This window comes from Aristolochia californica, unplaced genomic scaffold (assembly GCF_029961685.1).
Source record: "Aristolochia californica isolate CCGP_79_NKW_82.1479 unplaced genomic scaffold, dmAriCali1.0.hap1 SCAF_14, whole genome shotgun sequence".
In the NCBI taxonomy this organism is placed as follows: domain Eukaryota; kingdom Viridiplantae; phylum Streptophyta; class Magnoliopsida; order Piperales; family Aristolochiaceae; genus Aristolochia; species Aristolochia californica.
Genome location: NW_027181815.1, coordinates 23,256,852 through 23,283,838, shown reverse-complemented (window position 1 = coordinate 23,283,838; position 26,987 = coordinate 23,256,852). Strand labels below are relative to the sequence as shown.

Sequence of the window (26,987 nt, the reverse complement as noted above, 5' to 3'; positions counted from 1 at the left end):
AGTAGGAAGACAATAAAGAACAGGAACAGCACTATTGAAAGCCTCAACCGAAAAAAAAAGGTAGAAAGGGAATTCTCGAGCAACATTGCAAATCCAGTAATTATAACAATGATTCATGGAGCTATGCAATTTGTTAATATAGTTTAAAAGCTACTAGGAACTTAAAATGATTTCATTACAACATAGTAAAGAAAACAAATGGTGAACCAAATTTAAGAGAAAATTATGAAAATCTGAATTCAGTCTAACTTGATGTTCTATTTTCTGGTGAAAAAAAAAAAAGAAGTATACAAGACACTGCACCGATCTAATTTTGTGGATCCTTGTCTGTTACTAGGTGATAGTGCGATCCACGAAACCTGCAAGATACTTGTATTCATCAATCAAAATCGTTGACTTTGTGACAGACAGAGAATCCATAATGGAGCAACGAAACTGGAATTCTTAGTAACTTCGACCCCAATACGTCCATTTCTTAGCAGGTTTTCCTGAAGCAAAGCAAAGAGTTCCTGCATAGATGTAATGGACACAGAAAGATCGCCAGAATGAGGCACCAGAATGAATCTCCTAATTCAAAAGAACACGTTTTATTTCCTCGAGCATGAATCTTTTCCATTTTCTAATGACTAGAATTGGCATATGGATTAGGTCTATGAACTAAACAACTAGCACTCCAGCGGCTTGGTAAAACTATTCAAAATCAGCAAGGATGGAAAATAAAACAAGTAAAAACACCATGAAATGACTGTATTCCATGAAATGTCAAATGGCTTAAAAATTTTAAAAGTAAACAATCAGCAAGTATCAGCTTTTGGTATACATATAGCTGTCATTTTCCTAAAAACCAGTAGATGAGTTAAATAAAAGGATGCATATAACCCTGTTTGAACATTTGAATTTTCTAATATCAATGGCCGACTGAAGATTAACAAGGCATATGTACAGAATCTGGACTAGACTGACAACATCCAATTGCACATAATTCCATTTCCACATCAACACACCTAGTCATCAGCTTCAATGCAGAAAATGCAGATGATTATTGCATTCTATCCTCTGTGTCAACAAATTCTTCGTATACTCATATTTCTGTTGTTCTAAGCTACTCTGAGAAATGGGTAAAAAGGGTCCACGTCCTAGACATCAAAGCTGTTAAGGCCCTCTTGAGGAATTACATATGTTTCGTAGGTTCACTAGCTTCATTGTTTGTTTAACTTATCAAAATGACAGGCAACCAAAACAGGTAAAAAATTCATGGGAAAGATTGCCCTGCCAGTTGTTTAAAAAAAAGCAAAAAATCGGTTACCTAAGGAAGAGAAACGGATTAGGGATTATAAATAACAGCATAAAAGGTTTAAAATACAGAAAGTAGATCTTTCAGTGAGCAAAGTAAGATAGCTAGTTTTACTTAAAGACAACTATAGTAGATAGGGGGGAAAAAAGCATTTTTCAAAGAAAAATAAGAGCCAAAGACACTCCAGTTGCCTGAAAAACTATGAGCTTGGCTAGAAATTAGTGAAGATTGTTATGCAATATGATTTGGAAGCAACATAGAATTGTGAATCCTCAATTAAATAAATATGCACTCATTTAGTTGAATAGTCCAGGTTCATTCTTTGGTAGCAGAGCATGGTGCCAACATGTCACACTAAGTTTTGGCCTAATTTTGGACATCAAGAAGCATAAAACTTTGCTGCTTAAATCAAACTTATCATAGGGGCAATCTACATCGATGTAACATGTGACTTATTATCAATACTGAGGAAATAATAGAAGTACTAAATAACTAGTTGCTGCTTCACTGTCCTGTACAGTGGGAGTAATAATCACTCATGGCATTTCCTGGGTAATGCCTCCTAGGTTTCTGGGCTGACAGAAGCGTGCAATTGTGCCCATTCTCTGCCTGCAAAAAAAGTGGCATTGAGGCTTACAGGACTAGCAATTTTACAGACCTATAAATTGAAATATAGAGTTTTAGGCAGTAGCAGCTTCTCAAGCCTCAGCTGATAGGTTAAGTAAATAGGCTAATAACTTCAGGAGAGGGAAGAAAGTTGACTCCCTGAAGCTACACTTTACTATGGTGGTAAGTTTTGGTCATTTGTGGATAAAAGCGAAAGTAAACACCCACCCAAAAGTTTTTTACCACTTCCTATAGAAACTATGTTGAGTGAGAATAATCCCACATTCAAAAATGTTATTCAGTTATAAAGTTGAACAATAGCCTCATAGTGAATAGTCATTTTGGGATGGAACAGCTCAATCAACAGTAATACCAGAGCAAGATCTCTGCTTGGGACTAGGCCCAGTTTGTGCTCCGTGTGTGCTCCATCTGTGTTATCCATGTCTCAGACCCATTGTGTAAACCATAAACTTGAGGAAGATTGTTGAGTGGGAATAGTCCCACATTGATAAGTGTTAAAAAGTGTTATTAGATTAAAAAGCTGAGCAATAGGCCTCCTTAATGATTAATCATTTTGGGACAGAACTGGACTAAATCTAACAAACTATAAGATTGTAGTTTCAATAGTAGCTCCAACGGCAATTTGGGTGCCTTAGGATGTGGTAGAACTTTCATAATAGTGAGGGTAAAAAAGATCTAGTTTCTTCCCCTTAAGCTAGACATAATTCAAGCAAAGGCCACGTCATTGTCAAGGGCTTAATTTTAACACAGCTACCTCCTTCCTTATACAGGTAAAAGGAGACTTACAATGTGATACACATAATAGCTTAGCTATTTGTGCCTTGGAAGGTCCAAAAATGTATTTCATGAAAATAGATATTTCAGACAAAATTCTGACTAGTCAGTTCATTCTGACACAACTTTTTGGCTAATGGGCAATTTATTGACGAAGTTCTTCGCTTTCATTTTACTTGGGTTGAAAGAATGCGCATTTATGCTAAAAGATGCACATTTATACTTGTTTTTATCTTCTGTGACTTATTGTACTATCTCCTTTCCAATGAGTTGCAGTCACTCTTGGGAGTGAGAGGAACCCCAATCTTTTTTCTGTCAGATGTAACTTAATCTTCAATCAAAAAAAGAAAATAAAGAAACCAATTAAGGAAAAACCAAAAAAAAACAAACAAAGCAAACTTGAGTTATGAAGTCAGGTACCTTCAGGAAGGTCTGACTGATCAAATGGGGTACACAGTGTCTTAGCTGCACCCATTTCACCTTTTGTTCGTGCTTTAACGTCCTTTTCAACTTCCTACAAGAATATTATTAAGAAACAGGAAACAACAAATTTTAAGCATAGAATAGTAAAAAGAGGACAAAATGTAAGAATCATCAACTTTGGAAATTAAAACTCCCAAAAAGGTCAAATAAAGAGAAAAAGAACAGAAAAAAAAATCACCAGATACCAATACTTAGAACCATGAAACTGCATATTATCGAAAAAAAAATGAAAAAGCTGGATAGAAACTCTGAACTTTAAAACTTTAGTTAAGCATAAATTTATTTAACAAGTCATGCCAAGAGACCAAGGTTCAGTATGACAGAAGCAAGATAGAGCTCCAGGGCCCATACATAAACATTTTTCTTAAGTGAGGTGTATAAACTATTAAAGAAAGCGAAGAGTACAAACAAACCTAGCTAGGAGGGTCTTCCTCCACAACAAGGAGTTGGAATGAAATACATGTCTTAGACTAGAAGTCTGCCAAATGATTGGCAGAGCGAGGAATGTGCTTCCAATTACTATTTAACGAAGAAATTAAATTACAGATTTCTGAATAAATATCCCAATGACGCCATGGAGGTCTGATAGATTTTGCACACCAGTCAATGACAGTCTTTGAGTCCCCTTCGATGCAGATGAGCCGGCTAATAAATACTTTAATTCTGTTCAGCAATCCAAAGAGTTCTGCTGTTGTGGAGTCGGAGACTCCAAGTGGCCCCGCGAAGGAGAAAAGGAGATAACCGTTTGCATCATGAATAACTCCTCCATAGCCCACAAGACCAGGGTAGCCAATAGCACTCCCATCAAAATTTAGGCTTGAAATGGCCGTTGGTGGGGAGGGGGGTGCAGATAGCCATGATGGGGGGACAAGAAGGCTGAGACAGCCCAATAACCAGTTGCCAATTTCCTCTGAGATTGGAACTACTGGAATTTCTGAATTCTTTTCAGGTTAGGAGCCAGATAGTTACTTGGCCCGTAATGTTATCAATCAAAATTTCAGTGAGGGAAGATTTAAATTCGAATTTTCTCTTGTTTCTTTTTTTCCGTAATCCCCATATATATGCCCAATGCAACATGAGAGAAGCATCTTTCCAAGCCTTGGGAGACTAGCACCAATGATTGAGAGGATAGTGGATGAGAAATTTTGTGCAGCACAATACTAGAACCTGATTTTATTTAAAAGGTTGGTCCAGATAGTATGGGCATAATGGCAATGGCAGGATAAAAGTATGTGATTGGCTGTTTCTGAGGCATTTTGGCTAAAAGAACAATAAGGATCCAAGACGGACGTTCCTCGCCGAAGTAAAGAGTCTTGAGGTGAGGATTTAAGTTCTGTAGACGTTCCAAATAAAAATTCTGCGCAAGGCGGGGCAAGGAGGTTCCAAGCGGAGGCCGCAGGGTGATTAGACTGATTTGAAATGGGGTTACTAAGGAAATTGTAGGTTGAAGTAGTTGAGAAGGTACATTTTCTACAAGGTGTCCAAATCAATGTATCAGGGTTAATTCTGGGCTTGGCTGTGGAAATGCTCGAGAGGAGATTAGATGCCAGAATGGCTTCAGAATCTGAGAGATCTCTTCTGAGGTTCAAATTCCAGCCCCTTGTTTTAGGCCAAAGATCTGAGATAGAGACATCAAAATTTCTTGCCAGGATTGAAATAGACTCATAGCTAATGACGACACTGGATTGGTCAGTCCACCAATCGGAACAAAATTTTGTGGAGGTCCCATTGCCAACGTAGCACTTTTTTTTTGAAAAAAATGTATATATTAACAGAGAAAATTACGAAGGAGATAGGAGCAAATCCCTAACAACAAGAGATTGAAGGGTTGCTCCCATCTTGGCAAGCACATTTGCTGCCGCATTTGCAGATCTCGAAATGTGAACTAACCAATTACCACCTTTGAGTCTCCTTCAATGTGAAGAGGTCCACTACGATTGTCTCTGAAAATGCGAAGCCCATTGAGGAGGCCTCAGCCAACGTTGAGTCAACAATGCTAACGGGCCAACATACGAAAAGCGCTAGATTTCAAAGGGATCCGAGATAACTCCCCAAAACCAGCAATCCTAGATTGCCAAGAGAGGAACTGTCAAAATTCAACTTTAGGAAACCACGCTCTGAGGGGGGGAGGGGGGGTTAGCAGTCCATTCTTGCATAACTAGGGCCCTAGATGCAAACCTCATTTTTGACATTGTGCTCCAGTTGTTGCAGATAGAGGAACCCACATAGGAGGAGAAAGGCTTCTTGGTAAGAAGCCACGCTGAGATTTGACCCAAAACACGCTTGGCTACTCTATCCGCGGAATCACATTTAGCATCAACTCACCTGCGATTGCACTCATTATGAAGCCAGTGCAAGCAGAGCCCATAATCTTTCCAAGTCTAGGTAAGGGGGTACCAATGAGCGACTTACTAAAAAAGATCAGATCTACCGACATACAGAATTTAAGTCCTGTCTTACTGAGGATTTAAGTCCACACATTCCACAAGAAGGAGTATTAAAGCAAGGTGTGACTGGCTGTCTCAACCTCTGAGTTGCAGAAGGGGCAGAGAGGATCAATAGCAAGGTGGCCTCTTCTTCTGAGCACATCGGTTGTGAGTATTTTTCCATGTAAGGCACTCCATATGAAAAAAATTATCTTTGGCGGAGCACAAAGACACCATGCAAAGAAAATCTCATGATCACTTGATTTAGATGTCAACCATTGATAAGTTTGTGAGCGGAGGATACTGTGAAGATTCCACTTTTGTCTGGCCACCACATCAGCTTGTCGACTTCTGAAGGCCTCAGTCTTAAAGAGTGTAGAGATTCCATCAATCTGCAAGCCACCAATGCCTCAGTATGAGAAAGACCCCGTCTGGGATGTAGGCTCAATCCATCCCCCTCAAAAGCTTCGGCAACTAATATCTCCCTTCGTAAAGATAAGAGAAAAAGATTCTTGAATGAAGACTCAAGGGGTTCCAATCCAGTCCACCAATCCTCCCAAAATTTTAAGGTTCTACCGTATTCATTTCCTTTGATTTCCGAATCCCCAAACCTCCCATCTGTTTAAGCAGGTAAACCTCCTCCCATTTGACCAAATGATATTTAAAGTTATCCCTCGATCCTCTCTAAAGAAATCTTCTTTTTAACTTATCCATGACATTGCATATGGAGGCAGAACAAGGCATAAAAGACAAAGTATAATTCGGCATGTCTGCAATACAAGACTTTAGGAGAATGAGTCTTCCTACTTTGCTGAGAAAACGGTCATTCCAGGATGCCAAACAAGTCTCAATCTTTTCCACCACAAGGTTCCAAAGACTTTGGTTTATGCCACCATTGAAGAGGGGAAGGCCAAGGTAAGTGAACGGGATGCTAGATGTTTTACATCCAAAGAGATTTGCCATCTCATCTAGTAGCTTAGAACTTACATGGAAACCCATGAGGGAAGTTTTCCCCTAGTTAACTTCCTGCCCCAAGGTTAGTTCAAATAGACCCAAGACTACTTTGATCCTTCAGGCGCCATCCATGTTACCAATCCCAAAAATGATTGTATCATCCGTGTACTGTAGAATGGGGATATTGAAAGCCTGTTGGTGGCTAGTAGGAGGGAGCCACCCAAGATTCACAGACGAGTAAAACATTGAGGAGAGAAGTTTCGCTATAATATTGAAGAGAAACGGAGAGAGCGGGTCTCCCTGCCTGATTCCCTTAATCCCTTTGAAATACCTGCAAACCGAGCCATTGAGGATGAGAGAATAAGAGGCCGAACCCACGCAACTCCTGATCCAAAATCTCCATTTTGCACTGAAACCCATTTTCTCCATTAGCTCATCAAGGAGTACCCAATTTACTCGATCGAAAGCCTTTTCTAGGTCAAGCTTGAGGGCAATTCTTGGATCCTTGCTACGACTGAAATGATCGATAAGCTCATGAGCTGCCATAGTGGAGTCTAGGATTTCTCTCCCCTTTAGGAATGCACCTTGCCCACTGTGAATGACCATCGGGAGCAAGGCCTTTAGCCGATGTGCCAGAATTCTTGCAATGATTTTATATGCACTTGTTACTAGACTAATAGGCCGAAAGTCTTCTGGTTTCTCAACGCTGAACTTCTTCAGGACCAAGGTAATGAAAGACATGCCGATGCTGCGAAAAGTGATATCATTCATGAAAAAACCATGTATCATATCAGAGATGTCCTCCTTGAGCCTTGGCCAGAACCTTTTTAGAAAATCTCCATTAAAACCATCTGGACCTGGAGCCCTATCACATTCCATACCAAGTACAACCCGCTCAATTTCTCCAGCTGAGAAAGGGGACTCTAATAGGGAAGCGGATACATGGGAGAGTCAGGAGAAGCTTATGTATTGAACTTTTAGCCTATTTGTACATCCCTCCGAATATAGATCTGTGAAAAACTGAATCAACACATTAGTAATCGAGGTCTGACACGACGTTACCTCATTATCAATACATAATGAGGTAATTCAGTTGGATCTCCTTCTTGCCGATGCAACGACAAGGAAAAACTTTGTGTTGTCATCACCTTCCTTCGACCATTTAAATTTGCCTCTTTGCTTCCATCAAATTTTCTCTTGATGTAAAATAGTATTAAGTTCAGAATTCAAAGAATTTCAGGAAGTGAACTCAGCAGGTGATAAATACCTTTGTTCCTCCACCAGGTCTAGATCCAATGTAGCACTTAACAGCTTTCTTGAAGTCTAGGAGTAGCAAGACTATTTTTTTCCAGGCTGGGGACAAACGGTAGTGTCTTCCCCCCTCAATCCACCAACCTAAATGCTTGTTGGCTTTGGCAGATGCTAAAGCTTTCCAAATTAGATCAAGGAAAAGAAGGAAAAGATTGAATTTCCAGATTCATTTTAGGAGAAGAGCAGAATTTGTAGTGGCAGTATCTCAGATACCCAGTCTACCAAGGAAATTTGGTTTGCAGACCTCTTCCCGTTTTACCAAGCGATACTTTTTTTCACCATTTAGACCTCCCCATAGAAATCTTCTTTTGTTGAGCTCAATTCTGTCTCTAATAGAGGTGGGGCACCAGAACATAGACATAAAGTAACCAGGTATTCCATGAAGGCAGGATTTTATGAGAACCAACTTACCAGCTTTAGAGAGGAATTTTCCTCTCCATGAAGCCAAGCGACCCTCCAGGTGCTCAATAACAAGGTGCCAAGAGCACTTGGAGGGTAATCTAGGGGATGCATGGAGTCATCTCAGTTTTAAATCCCAGGTAGCTGGCCATGGAGTTCAATAGGTGGGTTCAATGTTAAAACCAGTAATAGATGACTTTGACCAACTGACTTTCTGACCGGATGAGATTTCAAATAGATTGAGCAAGGCTTTAATATGATGAATTTGTTTCAAAGAGCCTTCACAGAAGAAGATGGTGTCATCCACATATTGTAGGAGGGCGATGTCCTGAGCAGGATCTAGGGATATGGGGCTGAGCCATCCCGACCTTTTAGCTAGTCGAACCGTGGCCGACAAATGTTCGCCAATAAGGGTGAAGATGAAAGGTGACAGCGGGTCTCCCTGCCTGATTCCCCTAGTTCCATTGAAGTACCCATAGGGCCCACCATTGACAAGAACAGAATAAGATGCGGTAGAAATGCAATTTCTCATCTAAAATCTCCACCAAGTGCCGAAACCCATTTCACCAAAAGGTGGTCGATCAGCTTCCAATTAACCCGGTCAAAGGCTTTTTCGAAATCAAGTTTGAGAACAACTCTTGGTTGAATTGATTTTGTGAAAGAGTCAAGTAATTTGTGGGTTGCCATTGCTGAGTCCAAGATATTGCAGCCTCAGATAAAGGCACTTTGGCATGGGTTAATAACACGGGGAGGATGGCTCTCAGGCGATTGGACAGAATTCGGCCTAAGATTTTGTATGCATTGGTGGTAATACTGATAGGTCTGAAATCTTGGGGGAGGGCTGAATTGGCTTTTTTGGAATTAGGGCAATGAAGGAAGCCCCGATGGATTTGTGGGTGTTGCCAACTTGATGGAAGTCATTGACAAAGGCGTGGACATCATTCCTGATTGTCCCCCAAGATTTGTGAAAAAAATCACCATTGAACCCGTCTAGGCCGGGGGCTCGGTCCTTTGGTAGGCCAAGAGCAGCCGCATCACTCCAAAGAGAAAGGTCGCTCTAGTAATTCAGCTTCTGAGGCAGAGATACGCTTAAACTCGAGCTAATGTAGAACAGGACGATTGAATGACTCCTCTGTATAAAGATCTGAAAAAAACTTCACAAGAACATTAGCAATGGAGATGCTATCCGTGATCTCCTCGTCTTCATTGTGAAGAGATGCTATCCGTGATCTCCTCGTCTTCATTGCGAAGAGAGGAGATACGATCAGCTCTCCTACTGGCTGAGGCAACGGCATGGAAGAATTTGGTATTTCCATCCCCGTCGGTCAGCCAGGCGAATCTAGCCCGCTATTTCCAGTGAGTAATTTCTTTCTTTAGAAGATTTGAAAGATCAAAACTTAAATGATTTTGGAGTAGAAGTTTAAGGGACGAGAGTGAACTTTGCTCTTCAAGGAGATCAAGCTCAGAAATGTGGCGCCGGACAGAATCTTTCCCAGATGCAGCAGCAACACGAAGGCTTCAAGCCCATGAGCGAATATTTATCTTTAGGGCTTTGAGCTTGAGAGGAAAGGACGATCCTGGATTCAGCTTCTGAGGCAGAGATACGCTTAAACTCGAGCTAATGTAGAATAGGACAGTTGAATGACTCCTCTATATAAAGATCTGAAAAAAACTTCACAAGAACATTAGCAATGGAGATGTTATCCATGATCTCCTCGTCTTCATTGCGAAGAGAAGAGATACGATCAGCTCTCCTACTGGCTGAGACAACGGCATGGAAGAATTTGGTATTTCCATCCCCGTCGGTCAGCCAGGCGAATCTAACCCGCTATTCCCAGTGAGTAATTTCATTCTTTAGAGGATTTGAAAGATCAAAATTTAAATGATTTCGGAGTAGAAGTTTAAGGGATGAGAGTGACCTTTGCTCTTCAAGGAGATCAAGCTCAGAAATGTAGCGCCGGATAGAATCTTTCCCAGATGCAGCAGCAACATAGAGGCTTCAAGTCCATGAGCGAATATTTATCTTTAGGGCTTTGAGCTTGAGAGGAAAGGACCACCCTGGATTTGGGTGGTGGTTAAGACCTTGCCACCAGTCTTTCAGTTGGGGAACAAAAGACTCATGAAGAAGCCAGGAGTTTTCGAAGCGGAAAGGAGAGTGCCCCCTAGCTATGGGGTGAGTGTTGATTTGTATTGGCCAGTGGTCAGAGCTAACTTTGTTGAGGACTTGACCCAAAGTGTTGGGAAAGAGATGAAGCCAATCATTATTCGCCAGAAATCGGTCTAACTTGGATAGGATGGGGGGGTTTTGTCCGTTGGACCAATTGAGTTTTTTTTCCGAACAAGGGGATTTCAAGAAGTTCAAGACTGGAGATGAAATCCGAGAAGGCTCTCATAGTGAAGGAAATTCTTTTGGAGGGGGGGTTTTTTTCGGAGCATCGGAAGGTGGCGATGAAGTCCCCGGCGAGCAGCCAGGGCAAATCCCATGATTGAATTTGTTGGAGTAGCTCATCCCAAATGCGGCTCGATCGCCGTGAAGTGTTGGACCATATATGCCGGCAAGGGCCCAATGCGTTCCCAGGGTCCTATCACGAAACCGGATACAAAGAGAGATGACGGCAGATTTTGTGGAAATAGCTTCAACTGAGTTAGGGTTTCAAATGACAAGAATGCCACCGGAGTGGCCAACTGCATCTATTGTTGCCCATTCAGGGTCCGAGCTATACCAAAGACTCCAAGCAACAAATATATCAAAATTTTGCAACTTAGTTTCAGTGAGGATTACAATGTTAGGTTTACAGTCAAAAATAGTTGCCTTGATGTCGTCGGGCTTGGAGCGCAAGCTGATTCCCCTGACGTTCCAAGAGAAAACTATCATGGTGGGGGGATGTTGAGAATATCCTCTTCCGAATAGCAGAAGAGGCCATGATAGTATTTGGAGAACTCCCATTTTAGCTCCATCATTTTCTCCATCTCATGTGGAGAGAATTTGTCCGCATGGACCAGGAGATGTTTCATATTTTTGGCCCGCTCCCTGCAAGAGATTACAAGGCACCTGTCCAGCCATTGGGGTCGAGGAGGAGAGGTTTTGAGCTAGGCAAGATTGTTCTGGGGCAAGGTCCTTTTCCTTATTTTTCTTCTTTTTTCTGGAGTAAGTGAATGAAAAGGAGGGTGGTTTTTTGGACGTTCTGCGGGAGTAGGTGAGGGGAAAGGGAGTGACGGAGGATCTGTTGCAGGACTCCCATATCGAAGGCCACCAGAGGTTCGTTCGAAGTGGCATTCATTGAAGCCAAGGGGGTTGGACAAAGGATGGTGGGGTATGGCATGTGGTAGGGACATAGTTGGTTGTTTGGAGGGGTGTTGTGCCATTTTATAAGCTTTGGATTTTCTAGGGAAGGGGTTGAGAGTTCTCGGGAGCTATCAAATAGGCTATCATATTAGGGTTCACAATTTAAGGGCGACGGCTTAGAGGTGGCAGGGGGTTGAAAAGACATAGGATTTGATGATGTGGGTTTTCCGAAGATCTCAAGTTTAGAAGCATTTTTTAGGGGGATTGAAAAGAAAGTTCTAGTAGATCTGGATCGAGAGGGATGGGCGGGGATTTGATGGATTGGGGTTGTCAGCAGGGTTGAGTTGATGTTGGTTTTTTTTTAGGATTTTATTTTGGGGGTTGATAGGGATAGATGATTCTTGGGGAATGGACTTGTTGTGCTTGAAGGGAAAGGTATCGGTTAGAGCAGAAATTTCGCTTTCCGAGGGAGTTGTGGCAAAAACAGGGGGGTTATGATCCCTCGGGATCAGATTGCTGATGGGTGACAAGGGGGCAGGGGGATAAAAAGTGATTTTTTGGACTGGGTGATGGGATGGACGGAGGGGTGAGTATCTGGTTTTTTCTGGATTGGTGTCAGTGAGGAGACGGGTGGGATGAGTCTGGGTGGGATGAGGCTGGGTGGGATGAGGTTGGTCGGGATGAGTTGTGGGGCGGTGAACTCAAGGTAGGAAAGGGCAGAGAAAATCACAAGGGGGGGATGAGCTGTCAGGCGCTGGGCCCATACATAAACATGCTGCATACATAACTACAAATATTTTTTCTAGGCATCTCATTTCCATAATTAAATGCAGTGATAAGACCTAGAGCATACTGGTTAGTAAATAACCAGTGCCAGGAATTTAGGTTACAACCTAATAAAATTGAATCTCCTTGTTAAATAAGAAAAAACTGACAGATCATTGACCACTAACCTTGGGTATTTGTTCCCAAAGGTTTTAACAAAAATATAGTTAGTAATCTAAACTCAAGCACAAATGACAAATAGCCATAAGATGTACCTCCTCATCACACCAAGGAGCAAGAATCAGTTTCTTCTTATTCAGTGCTGTCATAAATTCATCCCACGTCCTTACGAACTCAATGCAAGCAGTTTCTTCTTATTCAGTGCTGTCATAAATTCATCCCACGTCCTTACGAACTCAATGCAAGCATCTCTCTTCTGCTTTGCAGCATCAAACATACTTTGCTGAATACTAGATAAGATATTTGCTACCTCACCAACCAAATTACTCATTGATATGTCCATTTTAGCACCATTATCACGCCGAACAACACGCACCTGGAAAAAATGTCCTACAGTTACTGTTTCCTGAGCATCAGTGAGTAACTCATCCACAGAGGATAACAGAGTACAATCATGTAAGCCAAAACTTACATATGTTGTTTATACCTGATTATTTGCCAAGTCCTTTGGACCAATTTCAATTCTTAAAGGAACACCTTTCATTTCCCAGTGAGAATACTTCCAGCCAGGTGAGTAGTTTTCTCTTAAGTCCTCTTCAACATGGAATCCGGCTTCACTGAGTATCTTCACAGTTGCTGAGCAGGCATCAAATATACCTTGTGTATTAGCATCCTTGTAAGGTACTGGAATGACGATAACTTGAACAGACGCTACTTTAGGTGGAAGGACCAAGCCTTTATCATCTCCATGAACCATTACCATGACCCCTATCTGAAGAAGGGGAGAAACTTACACTAATCAGGCAGTTAGCTATCATGAGAATAACTTGTTCATTCTCCAACAAAATAAAAATATAAATAAAATCATAAAGAAAAAAATTACAGTGCGAGTACTGTAGGCCCACGAATTCTGCCACACCATACGCTTTTCTCCCTTTTCATCCTCAAAGTTGATTTCAAACATCTTTGCAAAGTTTTGACCAAGACAATGAGAGGTAGCCCCTTGTATACCACGACCTGTGTTTGGAATAAACGCCTGGCAAACACGATGAGAACATTCAGCAATTGATGACAAGCACCCAAAAAGTAAGCAAGTTTTTAAATCTATATATATATATATATAAAATATGGATACCTCAACGCTTGTGGTATATAGTCCACCAGCAAACTTCTCAAGTTCACTTTTCTTCCCCTTTATAACAGGAACTGCAAGGTAATCTTCATATATCCTTCGATAAAGTTCCAAGATTTGAAGAACCTGTAAAATGATTCACAGACAATCATATATTCCAAATAGATAGGAGTCACTGAAACATAAAAATACCAGCATACAACAGAATTTTTGCCCTTCTAGTTTTGGGTACCTACTGCACTCCAGTCTCCTCCTAAACAGCTGTAATGTCTCTTGTACAAATGAGACTACTGGGCCACTTCTAGAACCTCTTTGCCAATCACTAAACACCCTCCCCCCCCCCCCCCCCCCCCCCCCCCCCCCACTTCAAAGTGTACCCAAAAAGGAAATAAAAGCTGTGATTTCTCCAAAAAATAACAAATTAGGGACCTGAGATTTTCCTTCATTTTTTTTCGAAAGAGCATGTAAGGGACCATCTAATGTTGTCTATTGGGATCAATGTCCCATCCCCTAGCCATCAATAGCAGAGAAAAAATCATAATTTGACATGATATATGGCATCCCACTAGGTGATGAACTTGAAAACAATTGAATTTCACTATCTTCAAAATTGAGATACTTAAGCCAGAAGACTTAAAAAGGTATCACCGCACATAATCAATGATTCTCAGAGTGCATTACTGAAGGAAGGCAGATTCTTGACTTGGCTTTCATTGCTTATGAATTAATTGATTACCAAAAAAAAGAAAAAACAGAAGAAGTGTTGGAAATCAAATAGGATTTGGAGGAGGTATTCGATGGAGACAGCAGAGATTCTCTTGATTTTATGTTAGAAAGGATAGTTTTTGGTCCTAAATGGAGGAAATGGATGCAGTCTTGTGTCTCCTGTCTCACTTTCTCCCTTCTCCTAAATGGGACAATAGAAGGCTTTTTAAAAAGGTCCAAGGGTCTTAGACAGGGTGACCCTGTCTCACCCTTCCTGTTCACATCATAAGCGAAGCATTATTTTTCAGCAGGCACAACAGAAGATATCAGTCTTCAGATTTGATGGCTCTGAGCTCAAAATCCCCATTCTACTGTTTGCTGATGACACTGTTGTGTTCAATGATGGGTCGTTTGACCAAGTCTAGAGTTTGAAGATCATAATTACACTAAAGAGGCTTCAGGCCAAAAGGTTAACCAGGAGAAAACTGGTTTCTCCTGGATCAACATTGATAGTAATAAGATGAAAAGCATTGCCAAAATCCTAGGAAGCAAAGCCTTGGTATTTCCTTCAAGTTATCTGGGGCTTCGTTTCTTTCGTGGACATCCCAATGAGACCCTTTGGAGTCCAGTAATCAAGAGATTTGACAGAAGACTTGCACTTGGAAGAGCTGCCTTCTCTCCTGGCTTGGGAAAGCAACTTTAATCAAATCCAGAAACGGGGTCAAAGCAAATGAATGAAGCCTTTTCAGTGAAATGGTTGTAGCGCTTTCCAATGGCAAACTTCTCACTTTTCAGAAAAGTTATGAATGCTAAATATGGCTTTCATAATCTTTGGCTATCCGCTGAAATCCCGGCTTCTAGATTTTCAAGTGTCTCGAAATCAATCACTAGATACGCAAGAAACTTTGCACCTTTCATTAGGTTTCACATAAGATCAGACTAAAAGCAAATTTACGGACAGATGTTTGGCTTGGCAATTGAGCAAACAAAGATCAATTTCCAAAGCTTTACAACCTATCACTAAACAAAGAAGCCAAAACTCAGGAGATGAAGCAAGGGGTTAGAAGTCAATTGCAGGGCACTTCCAGTTCAGGTGACCTCTAAGTTGACAACGTCACATATTTGATTAGAAGCTGGACTCATATTTTTACTGCCGGAATTGAAGTTATTAGAGGTCATGAGGGCATGGTTCTCCTTGCTTTTTCAGGGTTAAATGGCAGGAAAGACTCAGCTACACCAGAGATGGAAGGACTCCAAGGCTTATAATTTATACATGCTGAATTTCTCTGCACCATTGGTGGTTGAAAGTGATCATGACATCATTATAGTGCGGACGAATGGCTCATCAGATACCCCATGGCATTTCAGACACTTGTTTCATATTAGCTCACATCTAGAAACCTCAGATGCTCTAGCTAAATATGGTGAATCTAGAGCTTCTATTGTAACTGGGAGTTCTCTTCCATTGTAGACTGGCTCCCTTTTATTGTAATCTCTTATTCTTTTGAATCAAAAGGACATACACCATTTCAAAAAAAAATCAAGATCCTTTAGTAGCGACGCTATCATCGTTTTTTCTGTCCTGCTGTATTTTCATAACTCCATGACTAAGAAATAAAACCATCATTCTTTCTGGAAAAGTCTTAATTTATTTTTTTAATCTCAAGTCCAAAAATTATGTACTCCTTACAAATGCTTCAAACTTTAGGAAGACTAAAAAATTAAGTTTTGATTTTGGAAAAACTTTATTCGTTTTACCTCTTCATCCGCTTCTTCCTTAGATGCAAAAGCTGTATGGCCCTCTAGCCAAAGAAACTCACGGCTCCTGCAATAAAGGCATGTCTTTTTAATGGTTGTTTACAATGGTTGTTTACAATATCAAAACTAAAGACTGTTAGAATTTACCTCAAAAGTGCATTACATGAACCTTAAATTTTCTACATGACTTTATACAAGCAAGGCAACAGTTAACAACAGAGAGAAAGTCACTTACATAATTTATGTGAAAGGGTGTGCCATATTTCAGACACATACATGTTTGATCTTTCCATCCACATTTTCTCCATATGGTTGAAGGTACTAAGTGAAAAGGAACATTTTTTAATAACATCAAATTTTCATTAACAGACGTGTTTTGCTAAGGTATAAAGCAGATTTACCTGATAAAAGGAGTAGGATGACTGAATTCCCAGTGTACAACATTGCACCACTGATTGAGCTTCAAAGGCAAATCTCGATGGCCCCTTATCCACTTAGAGTAATAAGGATACATCACAGTCTCGCTTGTTGGACGAATTGCAATAGGGACTTCCAAATCTGTACTGCCAGATTTCGTAACCCAAGCAACCTAAAAATCCCATTCAAACAAGCTGAGTAATGAAAACATAGAAGCCACATAAAATAAGGCAAACTAAAAACATGTAACACTTAACAAACATTCGCAGTTGTAATTCTTTTTTTTTTAAGAAATGATAATTTTATAAAGCAAAGAGAACATACGAACAAACTAGGGAGGCACACCCCTTACAACAAGGGAATGGAGGGAGTCTCCCTGCTTAGCAAAGGCATCAGCCACAAAATTAGCAGATTTGGGAACATGGGACCAAATACAAGAAATATGGGGGAGAATGTTCACAATAAAATAAAAAACATCCCAATGCCGCCATGGCAGGGTAGATGTAGGATATGTAGAAAACATACCAATGCCGCAGTTGTAAATCTTTTTTTTTTTTCGAAATAGTGTTGAGTTATATTAAAAAGCTGCAAAGAGCATAATTACAAGGTGGGGGACCGTCCCATACAATGAGATATTGTAGGGAGGTTCCAAGTTTAGCTAATCTATCAGCCGAGGAATTGGTTGATCTAGGAATATGATTCCATGTACAAGAAATGGTAGATATAATGTCGAAAATAGAAGAAAGGGTGAGCCAATGACACCAAGGGGGAGAGGCCGAGCTAGAGCACCAACTGATAACAACTCTGGAGTCCCCTTCAATGAGCAATTTTCCTCGCAGACGGTCCTTGAAAATTTTTACTCCATGGAAAAGAGCAATCACTTCATCGGTGTTGGAGTCCACAATACCAACTGGCCCCACATAGGATAGAATGGTCTCTCCTTTATTACTTCTGAAAACTCCCCCCACACCCGCCACAATTGTAATTCTTAATAGAAATAAATGTAGGATGCAACACATTACTAGTACTTGGAGGCCAAAAGGAAAACCTTTGACATAATTTGCTTCATCTAAACTATAACCCCCCCACCCCGCCACCCTCCTCTCTTTTCCAATCACCAAAACCATAAATGAGCTACAATTTTATGGTAGTTCTCAGAAGAATCCAGGAAAGAAACCATCCTTCCAAACAGAATCTCATTTTCTCCAGGACAGCTAAGTTGTCTCGCTTCTACAAGATTGGATAGATTCAATTTCTCTGAATTGCTTACTTCATGGTGGGATGGAATAGTCGTTTGGTGGTGACCACAGGATCTTTGCATCCTCCCACACTATTTAACTACATTTCTATACTTTAAAGCTGTACATCTCTTGTAAGTTTTTGCTTTCCAATGCAAATATATCTAAATTCTACATTAAAGAAGCACACCCAGACAGCACCAGATAACATAAAGAATGCTTCCATCTCTCTCAGAATGAAAAAAGAGTAAAGACATTTAATTTCATAACTTGACTTCTAAGCAAGATTTATCAACAACATTTTATGCATATACTAGTAGATACACTGGACTCGAAAAAACTTTTGTTCTTTGAGGGGTTTATATATCAGAAATCCACGCTTAGGTTAAATAATATGGTGAAAACCTTAAGACTTTCCATAAATGGAAAGCATTAAATTATACTGTAATCTTAAACTTGTCTAAAAACCTCACCTCTGGAGGAAACCCCTCTATGTGATCTTTCTCTCTTTGAAGAACACCCGGTGAAACAAATACAGGGAAATAGCAATTTTTTATTTTCATCTTCTTTATCTCTGGGTCAAAGAAATCCTGTGATTCAGCATCAATAAGAAATCACAAATCAAAAACCTTCTCAGACATGCACATGCAAGAAACTTGAATATCAATGCAAATGTTCTTTAACTACTCAAATCTCTATATCTGAACTTTAAACTAAAAGAAAAAAGGTAGAACATCATAACAAATAGTCTTAATAATAAGAAGCAAAAACATATTTGAAAGAATATAAAAAGAAGAAAGAAATTGACTTAAGCAAGCTTGATAACACATGCATAGTGAACTATTAATTGGTGAAATTAATCCTTCTAACAGTTTAAAAACAATAGAATTAAAGTTTAGATAAGAGCTCATTGACCAGATCAAGCGAGATTCCACCCACTGGTATAACCAAGCTATTCAAGTATGAGAGTCTATCCCAGCCATTGCATCAAGATTTCTCTGGAAGATTATTAGTAAACTTAAAGCACACAATGCTTAAGGCACTCAGATTCATGTTAAGTGTTAATTTCATGATTTTTGGTCAGAATGGGTGAATTGGAAATAGCAATCAAGTCGCATCGATCACAAACATTAATTACTGTGTTCAACAGCTTAGGAACCTTAACCTTTCATAGCATTGCTATGATCTACAGCTTAGGAATTTAACCATTTATAGAATTGATGTGTTCTACAGCTTAGCAATTTAATCATTTTATAGATTGCTGTGTTCTACAGCTTAAACTTCAACCATTTACATAATTCTACTCCCTCTTCTTCAATTTTCCAGCCATGTTCCCCTTTTTCCTCTCTTGTTTCTTTTATATTTAACTTTCAAAAGTTGTCCAATAAAAAATAAGAAATGCACCAAGGGAGAGAAGCCTCAAGCCTCATTGTGGAAAAGGAGAGAACATCTAGGGTGAAATGAGGAGAGAAAGCTCATTTCCATTGTTTGGAAACAGAGAATCCTGCAAAATATCTATATATATATATATATGAAATTGGAGACAAAATGAGTGTCTCTCTTCGTTATAGCATTTTCTCTCTTAAAAGTATGGAAGTCAAAGAGAAACAAAAAAAAAGTGAAAGTGAAAAAGGAGAGAAAATTCTATCAGGTTCCTCTCTTTCTATCTCTTCTTGTTTCTTCCTCTACCCCTTTCATTCCTTCCGTATTTTCTCTCTCCCTGCCACCAGCTGGCTTAGAGGCAGCCACTTCCACCAGTGGCTATGTTGCGCACAGTTGACAGAGGCTCTCCCCCGTCGGAGCTGAAAGAATAGGGAAGGAAAGGGCTGGCGCCCTCACTTCTGTTTCCATTTTTGTGCCTCTCCCTATCTTCACCAAAACCAAACACCAATTTTTTTAAAGAAAAATGACTTACACTTATTTTTTTCTTATTCTATATTTTTTTATTTTGTTTTTTTTAGAAAGAATGAATTTTTTTTCCTCATACATTCATGATTAATGTTTATTTTAAAAAAAAATCCCTATTGTTATAATATAAAGATAAATGAGATAATGGCTTTATAGTAAACATAATGAAGTAAATGGCATTAACATCCAAATTTGAATTGAAAGATTTCTTTTTTTGAAGAAGGTAAAAATTTTATTTCAAAACAAAGATAAGGGAACAAAACCTTAGACAGTGCCCTCCTTACAACGAGAGATTGGAGGTACACCCCCCTTTTTAGTTAAGGAGTCAGCCACATAGTTGGCTGACCAAAATACATTACTCCAAACACACTGAAATTCAAAAACAATGTCCATGATCTGGTGATAAGCCTGTTAGTCTTTCCAACAAGGAGGGTTTGCCTTGGAGCACCAGCCAATGACTAAATTAGAGTCCCCTTTAATCAATAGAGAACTACCAATAGAGCTCTTGAAAATTATGAGACCTTGATGAAGACTAAGAAGCTTTGCAGTACTGGAGTCCGCACTGCTGATTGGGCCCAAGCAGGAAGCAATAATGACTCTCGCACGAGACCAATGCCCGCAGGTCCCAAATTCCCAAAAGGCACTACCACCAAAATTTAGTTTGATAACATTGTGGTGAGAGTAGACCATTCAAGATCCTTAACAATCCAAGGCAATGGACATTTGAGCAATCATCCTCCAATTTCCTCTGATGATTCCCTGTTTAGAGTTTGAAATTCATCCTGGGTACTAACCCAAGCGAGAATGGTACTAGTAATAGTCTCAATAACCTTCTCAAAGCTGCTACAGTTATTGCTAAAGTGCCTGTTATTCCTCTCAAGCGATGTGAGATGTGAGCTAGCCAAGCCGAAAGAAGAGATTTGCTCAACTTTGGAAAGCTGGTTCCTGAGCTCCATGAGATGAAATCAGGGAGGCTACAAGGAAGACAACATTGGATTCCCAGTCTACTTGAACTGAATGACGTAACTTACTTTCTTCTAATTTTACTTTTTCTAAACTCAGACATTCATGACAAATGGTAATTTTAAATTTTCTTTTCCTATTACTATAACTTTTAGGGACTTTAAGGATATTACCCAACTTTTTAAACATAATTAGGCAAATAACCAACTTTTTAACTTATTTGCAAAAACACCCAACTTTGACCGGTCAACTGCACATGTGCACAATCAAAAGTGACAAGTAGTCTTTGACCGATTACGTGGTGCCATGTCATCATGACACATCAGCACTCGATGAGTCGAACAACACGTCAACGGACACGACATCTTCAAGACACGTCATCACCCATGTAGGATGCCATGTCATTAAATAGAAAAAATATTTGAAATCTTAGAAAAAATATAAAGAAAAATTATTTTAGAGTTTAAAAATTAAATTTATCGGTACACTTTTTATTACCTTATATTTAAAATAATAAAAATAAAATAAGTATACTCATTAATTAAAAAAATTTACTCTTACCGATTTAACAGCTTTTATTATCGATTTAAAATATTCATTACTTCAAAAAATATTATAAAAATTATTTTAGGATTTAAAAATAAAATTTATCGATACACTTTTTATTACCTTATATTCATAATAATAAAATATAAAATAGGTAAGAGTAAGATTTTTTAATTTAATTAATACACTAGTTTAATATTTTGTTATTGTAAATATAAGGTAATAAAATGTGTACTGATAAATAAGATTTTTAAACTCTAAAATAATTTTTATACTATTTTTTCAATTAATAAATATTTTAAATAGATAATAAAAGGTGTTAAATAGGTAAGAGTAAGATTTTTTAATTATTTAATATAATTTTTAAAAAATAATTATTTCAAATATAAGGTAATAAAAAGTGCACTGATAAATTTGATTTTTAAACTCTAAAATCATTTTTTTGAATAATTTTTTCAATTAATAAATATTTTAAATCGATAATTAAAGATGTTAAATAGGTAAGAGTAAGATTTTTAATTAATTAGTATACTTATTTTATTTTTATTATTTTAAAAATAAGGTAATTAAAAGTGTACTGATAAATTTGATTCTTAAACTTTAAAATAATCTTTTCAAATATTTTTCAATTAACAAAAATTTTAAATCAATAATAAAAGGTGTTAAATAGGTAAGAGTAAGATTTTTTAATTAATTAGTATACATATTTTATTTTTTATTATTTTAAATATAAGGTAATAAAAAGTGTACCGATAAATTTGATTTTTAAACTCTAAAATAATTTTTTAAATATTTTTTCAATTAATAAATATTTTAAATCGATAATAAAAGGTGTTAAATAGGTAAGAGTAAGATTTTTTAATTAATTAGTATACTTATTTTATTTTTTATTATTTTAAATGTAAGGAAATAAAAAAGTGTACTGATAAATTTGATTTTTAAACTCTAAAATAAAAAATTTCAAATACTTTTTCTAATGTTTCAAATATTTTTATTTAATGACATGGCAGATGATGTGACATCCTACTTGGGTGATTATGTGTCTTGGAGATGACGTGTCATTCAACTCATCGAGTGCTGATGTGTCATGATGATGTCACACCACGTAATCGGTCAAAGCCTATGTGTCACTTTTGACTATACACATGTGCAGTTGACCGGTTAAAGTAGGGTACTTTTGCAAATAAGTTAAAAAGTTGGTTATTTGTCTAATTATGTTTAAAAAGTTTGGTAATATCCTAAAAATCCCTAATTTTTATTGATACACGAGATATGACATTAATGTAAATGTCATTCTTGTAAAAGAAGCAATTTTTCTTATAGAAAAAAAAAGGTGGGTGGAGCCAAGGTTAAGTGGAGTTTAGTCCAACCTCCTTTCCCCCTAATAGTTTTTTTTGAAATGGTGATGATTTTATTACGAAGAAAAGCAAAAAAATGCATCAAGGGAGGCCTCCCCTATCAACAAGAAATTGCAGGGAGGGACCCAATTTAGCACACAAATCAGCAGCCGAATCGGTTGATCTAAGAACATGGGACCAAGTACAAGAGGTAATGGAAACAATGTCCATAATATCAAGAAACAACTGCCAATGATGCCATGAGGAGAAGGAGGCGGTGGAGCACCAGCCCATAACGACTTTGGAGTCACCCTCCACGATAAGTGGACCTCTGAATCAATCTTGGTCGACGCGAAGCTCGTGGAGGAGGCCAGAGAGCTCACCAATGGTTGAGTCCATAACACCGAGAGGACCAGAGCTAGCCAAACATGGGTTCCCAAAAGCGTTGCCGTCAAAGTTGAGCTTATAATAACTGGTGGGGGGAGGCTTATAAATATCTACTCGGCGGGGCACAAAGGGAATGGACATCTGAGCAATAATCTTTCAGTTCAGCAGCAGAGCGCGAGGCTCGATTAAACCATCTGGAATTTCTTTCAGTCCAAAGGCACCAAGGAATGTAAGTGACGCAAGCAGCTAACAAAAGTTTATCGAGGCTGGGGAGACGAGTGCCATATGAGAATCGGCACATGGTGCTCAGGTCAGGAGGGATACAAGAACTAAAGCCCATGTTGTCAATCATAGAGGTCTTGGCCTTCTAGGCAATAGCACAGTGGAAAAGAAGGTGATTGATGGTCTCGACTTCCACCCCCAGAGGGAGCATAGAGGGTCAGAAGCAGTGTTTCGACGTCTAATAAGATTGTCAGCAGTGAGAATCTTGTTGCGGTAGGCACTCCAGAGGAAAATTTTAACCTTTGGAGGAGACAAGAGAAGCAGCCTAGTGAGGGGTGGGAGGTTGTGTCCAACCCATAAGATGACAATAGGCCGAGGAGACAGCAGTCGGTCAATCACCAAAGAACTAATCTTAACACTACCAAGTCCATCAATCATATCACAAGCAAATATGTCCTCCACATCAGTACGGCCTTGTCTCAAACGGAGATCCCAACAGTAGTTCTCCCACGCATCAGAGACCAAGAGGTCACGACAAGAGGTGATCTTAAAGAGAATTGGGTGGGAAGAGGCAAGAGGACCATCACCCGACCACCAATCCATCCAAAAGTGAAGGTTGGAGCCATCCCCAAGGAAGAACCGAATAGCATCACGGAAAATGGCAAACAGATGAAACATGGCCTTCCAAATAGGAGAGAGGTGGCGTATGCTGCCATCGGTGATCCATCTATCGCAAAGAAGTTAAAGCTTAGAGGCCACCATAGGCTTCTAGGAGGCTCCTGAGGAGGAGTTGAGTTTCCAGAACAATTTGAGGAGCAAGGCCTGACCCATTTCCTTGGTGTGTCTGATCCCAAGACCGCCCAAGGACTTCGGCATACAAACATCATCCCAACTAACAAGGTGGTAACGGAACTCGGTTCCAGTGCCACACCATAGAAAGTGACTCTTGATCATGTCAATGCAACAGATGATGGAGGTGGGGCATGGCAGGAAAGAGAGAAAATAGTTTGGGATACCTGCAAGGCACGAATTGAGGAGAGTTAGTCTGCCCACCTTAGAGAGTATCCTACCCTTCCAATTGGATAGTCTCCGCTCAATGATCGGGGCCCATAATCCCATCCTGGGCGACAGTCAGTAAAAGGAAGACCAAGGTAGTGAGAAGGGGTAACTGCAACCGAGCTACCCAGAGTGTCTACCATGTGCTGAAGTAGGGAAGGCTCAATATAGTAGCCCATGATGGTGGTCTTCCCCCAGTTAACCTTCTGACCAGAAGTGATCTCAAATAGGCCAAGAACGGCATTAATGTTGCAGATCTAATCAAGCGTACCAACACCGAAACAGAGTGTCGTCCGCAAACTAGAGCAAGAGAATATCAAAGCAACTCTGGTCAAAAACGGCCTCAAGCCAATCGATATTACGAGCAGAATAGAACATAGATGACAGGTACTCAGCAATAATGTTCAAGAGTAGTGGGGAGAGAGGGACTCCTTTACAAATGCCACGAGAACCCTGGAAGAAACCGCAAACCGTGCCATTCAGGAGCAGAGAGTAAGAAGTCGAGGAGATGCAACTGTGAATCCAAAATCTCCATTTGTCTCTGAAGCCCATGCGTTGCATAATGTCATCCAGAAGGGACCAACGCACCTGATCAAAGGCCTTCTCGAGATCGAGCTTGAGAACAAACCTCAGTAGGCCCAGCTTGACAAAGTGGTCAATAATCTCGTGAGCAGCCATAGCTGAATCGAGGATGTCCTGGCCTCTAATGAAAGCACTCTGACCCTTGTGGATGATGGTGGAAGAATAACCTTGAGTCGACGAGCCAGGATACGAGCAATGATTTTATACGGACTTGAGACAAGGTTGATCAGCTTTATGTCATGAGGACGCTCAACGCTAGCTTTCTTAGGTACCAGGGCAATAAGAGAGACCTCAGGGGGTCGTGATGTCTATTAGACTCGCCGGATTTCTCTGTGTCATCGGAATCAAGGTGAAGCTTCAAGGGGTCTCGAACCAGTACCTTTCCTGTCGCAGGGTACTATAGCCTATAGGAGGGGAGGAAAATCGCCTCTCCGTCCACGGGAACGGCATCGAGGCTGGTCTTCCCGATTGGAAGGAGTTTCCAATCAGGAATAGTGGTTCCTTCCCTCACTCCGACGTCGCTGGGGTCTCTTTCCTCAGCCTGGTTTTTCTCGGTGAAGTGCTCACTTGCAGCTCGACAACACTTCCTCTCATGTCAAAGTCCTCTTCCGCTCCTTGCGTCTCTCCCGATCTCCTCTCTCTTGCTCGATCGATGTTTTTTTTTTATTTTTCTCTCTTGCTCACTTGTCTCTCTCATCACTTCCTCATTTTCGTGTATTGCATATCCTTTTGCCTCTAATATTAATGGTCATAATAATAGTAATATGAAAGTATACAACATAAATGAATTTAGTACAAGAGGGATGAAGCAAAAATCATTTACTCACATGTAAAAACTCCCAAATAGCAGTGCTCCAAGGCCTTAGAATGTAACAACCCGAAATATCATAATATTCAATCATTTCAGCATTCACAACAACCTGTAAGAGTAAAGAATGAGATTAAGCCAAAAAAAAATCACTATTTCAAGACATAAATTACAACAAAAGATACCTCAGAATACCATTCTCCAAAATTTTCATCTTTCTTGTTTGTCAGACCAAGGCCACTCTCTTTTTTTACCTCCTTCCTCTTGCCTGCAACATGAAGAGGAAGCCAGTCTTAAGAAAAACCGAATAAACTCAAAGACAAACCATCCAAATGAGACAAGAAGAAATAATCATACCACTTCTAAGTTTTTTCTCACATATTTTCAAGGCCTTCAATGAATCAGCACCAACATGAGCCATATCTGTGCTATAAGCCAGACTTGATGAGGATCAATGGGATTTTACAAGACAAAGCAAGAAAAGGGAAAATAAGGTGCAACACAAACACAATACAGTCCAACTCAAGGCCAGTCATCAGAGAAGGCAAAATAAGTTTACTTTCTGCATCATTTTCTTTTTGAACTGTTGATTGGATTTATTGCATTAAAGCTTGAGAGAGAAATTGCAGAGGGAACTCAAGCTAGAAGGACAATTGGAGAGTTACCAACCACAAGGGACTAGAGAGGAACTCCTTGGTAAAAAAAAGAAAAAAAAAAGAAAGAAAGAAATTTTCGTACCTTTTTTCTCAGAGAAAAAAATTAACAAACAAAGAGTTAACAATAATTTTGCAAGTGTTTTGAAGAGAAATAGAAATAAATACAACGCAAACCTGAAAACAACAGGTAATACGAGCTATGAAAATGGAAACAAAAAGGAGGTGAAAAAAAAAAAGCAGGTAGCTTCAATTGTGCAAAGAGATGTAAGGAAAATCATGTCATATTTAATGGAAAACAAGAAATTAAATCATAGAGAACCGTAATCCAAGAAAGGATAGAAAGTGAAAATAATCACAACAATATTATGGTAAAAGCACAAGCAAAGTTAACCTAGTTGAAATATAAATCAGAAAATGAAAATAGTAAAACAAAATAATTACTTAAAAACCTACTTTTCTTTCATTATGCAGCTTGAAGAAAAGTAAAAAGAATTGTCCATAAGTGTGTCTTAGGTGGGCTTGTCAAATTTTCTAAAAAAAAAAAAAATTGTAACTGCAAAGAAAAGTAACCAAGAAAGAATTATAGGACTTACACAAATTGCAGACTACAAACTGAGAGCCCCTTTATTGGCTAATTGGCAGAATACTTAACAATTGACAGAAAATTTTATTGCCTACAGTTGGCGTACTGCTTTTTGACCCATCTCAAGAAAATTGGCAGATTTCCAATGGTAGAAGAAAGCCCAACATTTTTTTACTGATTACACTTTTCA

General features: G+C 39.3%; 1 protein-coding gene across 1 annotated transcript; it reads right to left on the bottom strand.

The window, feature by feature from the left end:
- Positions 1-170: 170 nt before the first annotated feature.
- Positions 171-25,979, bottom strand: LOC137950549 (proline--tRNA ligase, cytoplasmic-like). Its single transcript, XM_068797081.1, has 13 exons — positions 25,916-25,979; positions 25,744-25,826; positions 25,578-25,670; positions 18,223-18,339; positions 16,496-16,683; positions 16,095-16,161; positions 13,635-13,757; positions 13,383-13,535; positions 12,987-13,271; positions 12,732-12,875; positions 12,595-12,672; positions 3,116-3,209; positions 171-509 (listed from the first exon to the last, which is right to left on the bottom strand). The coding sequence occupies exons 1-13, from the start codon at positions 25,977-25,979 to the stop codon at positions 445-447; spliced, it is 1,554 nt and encodes a 517-aa protein (XP_068653182.1). The 3' UTR covers positions 171-444.
- Positions 25,980-26,987: the final 1,008 nt, after the last annotated feature.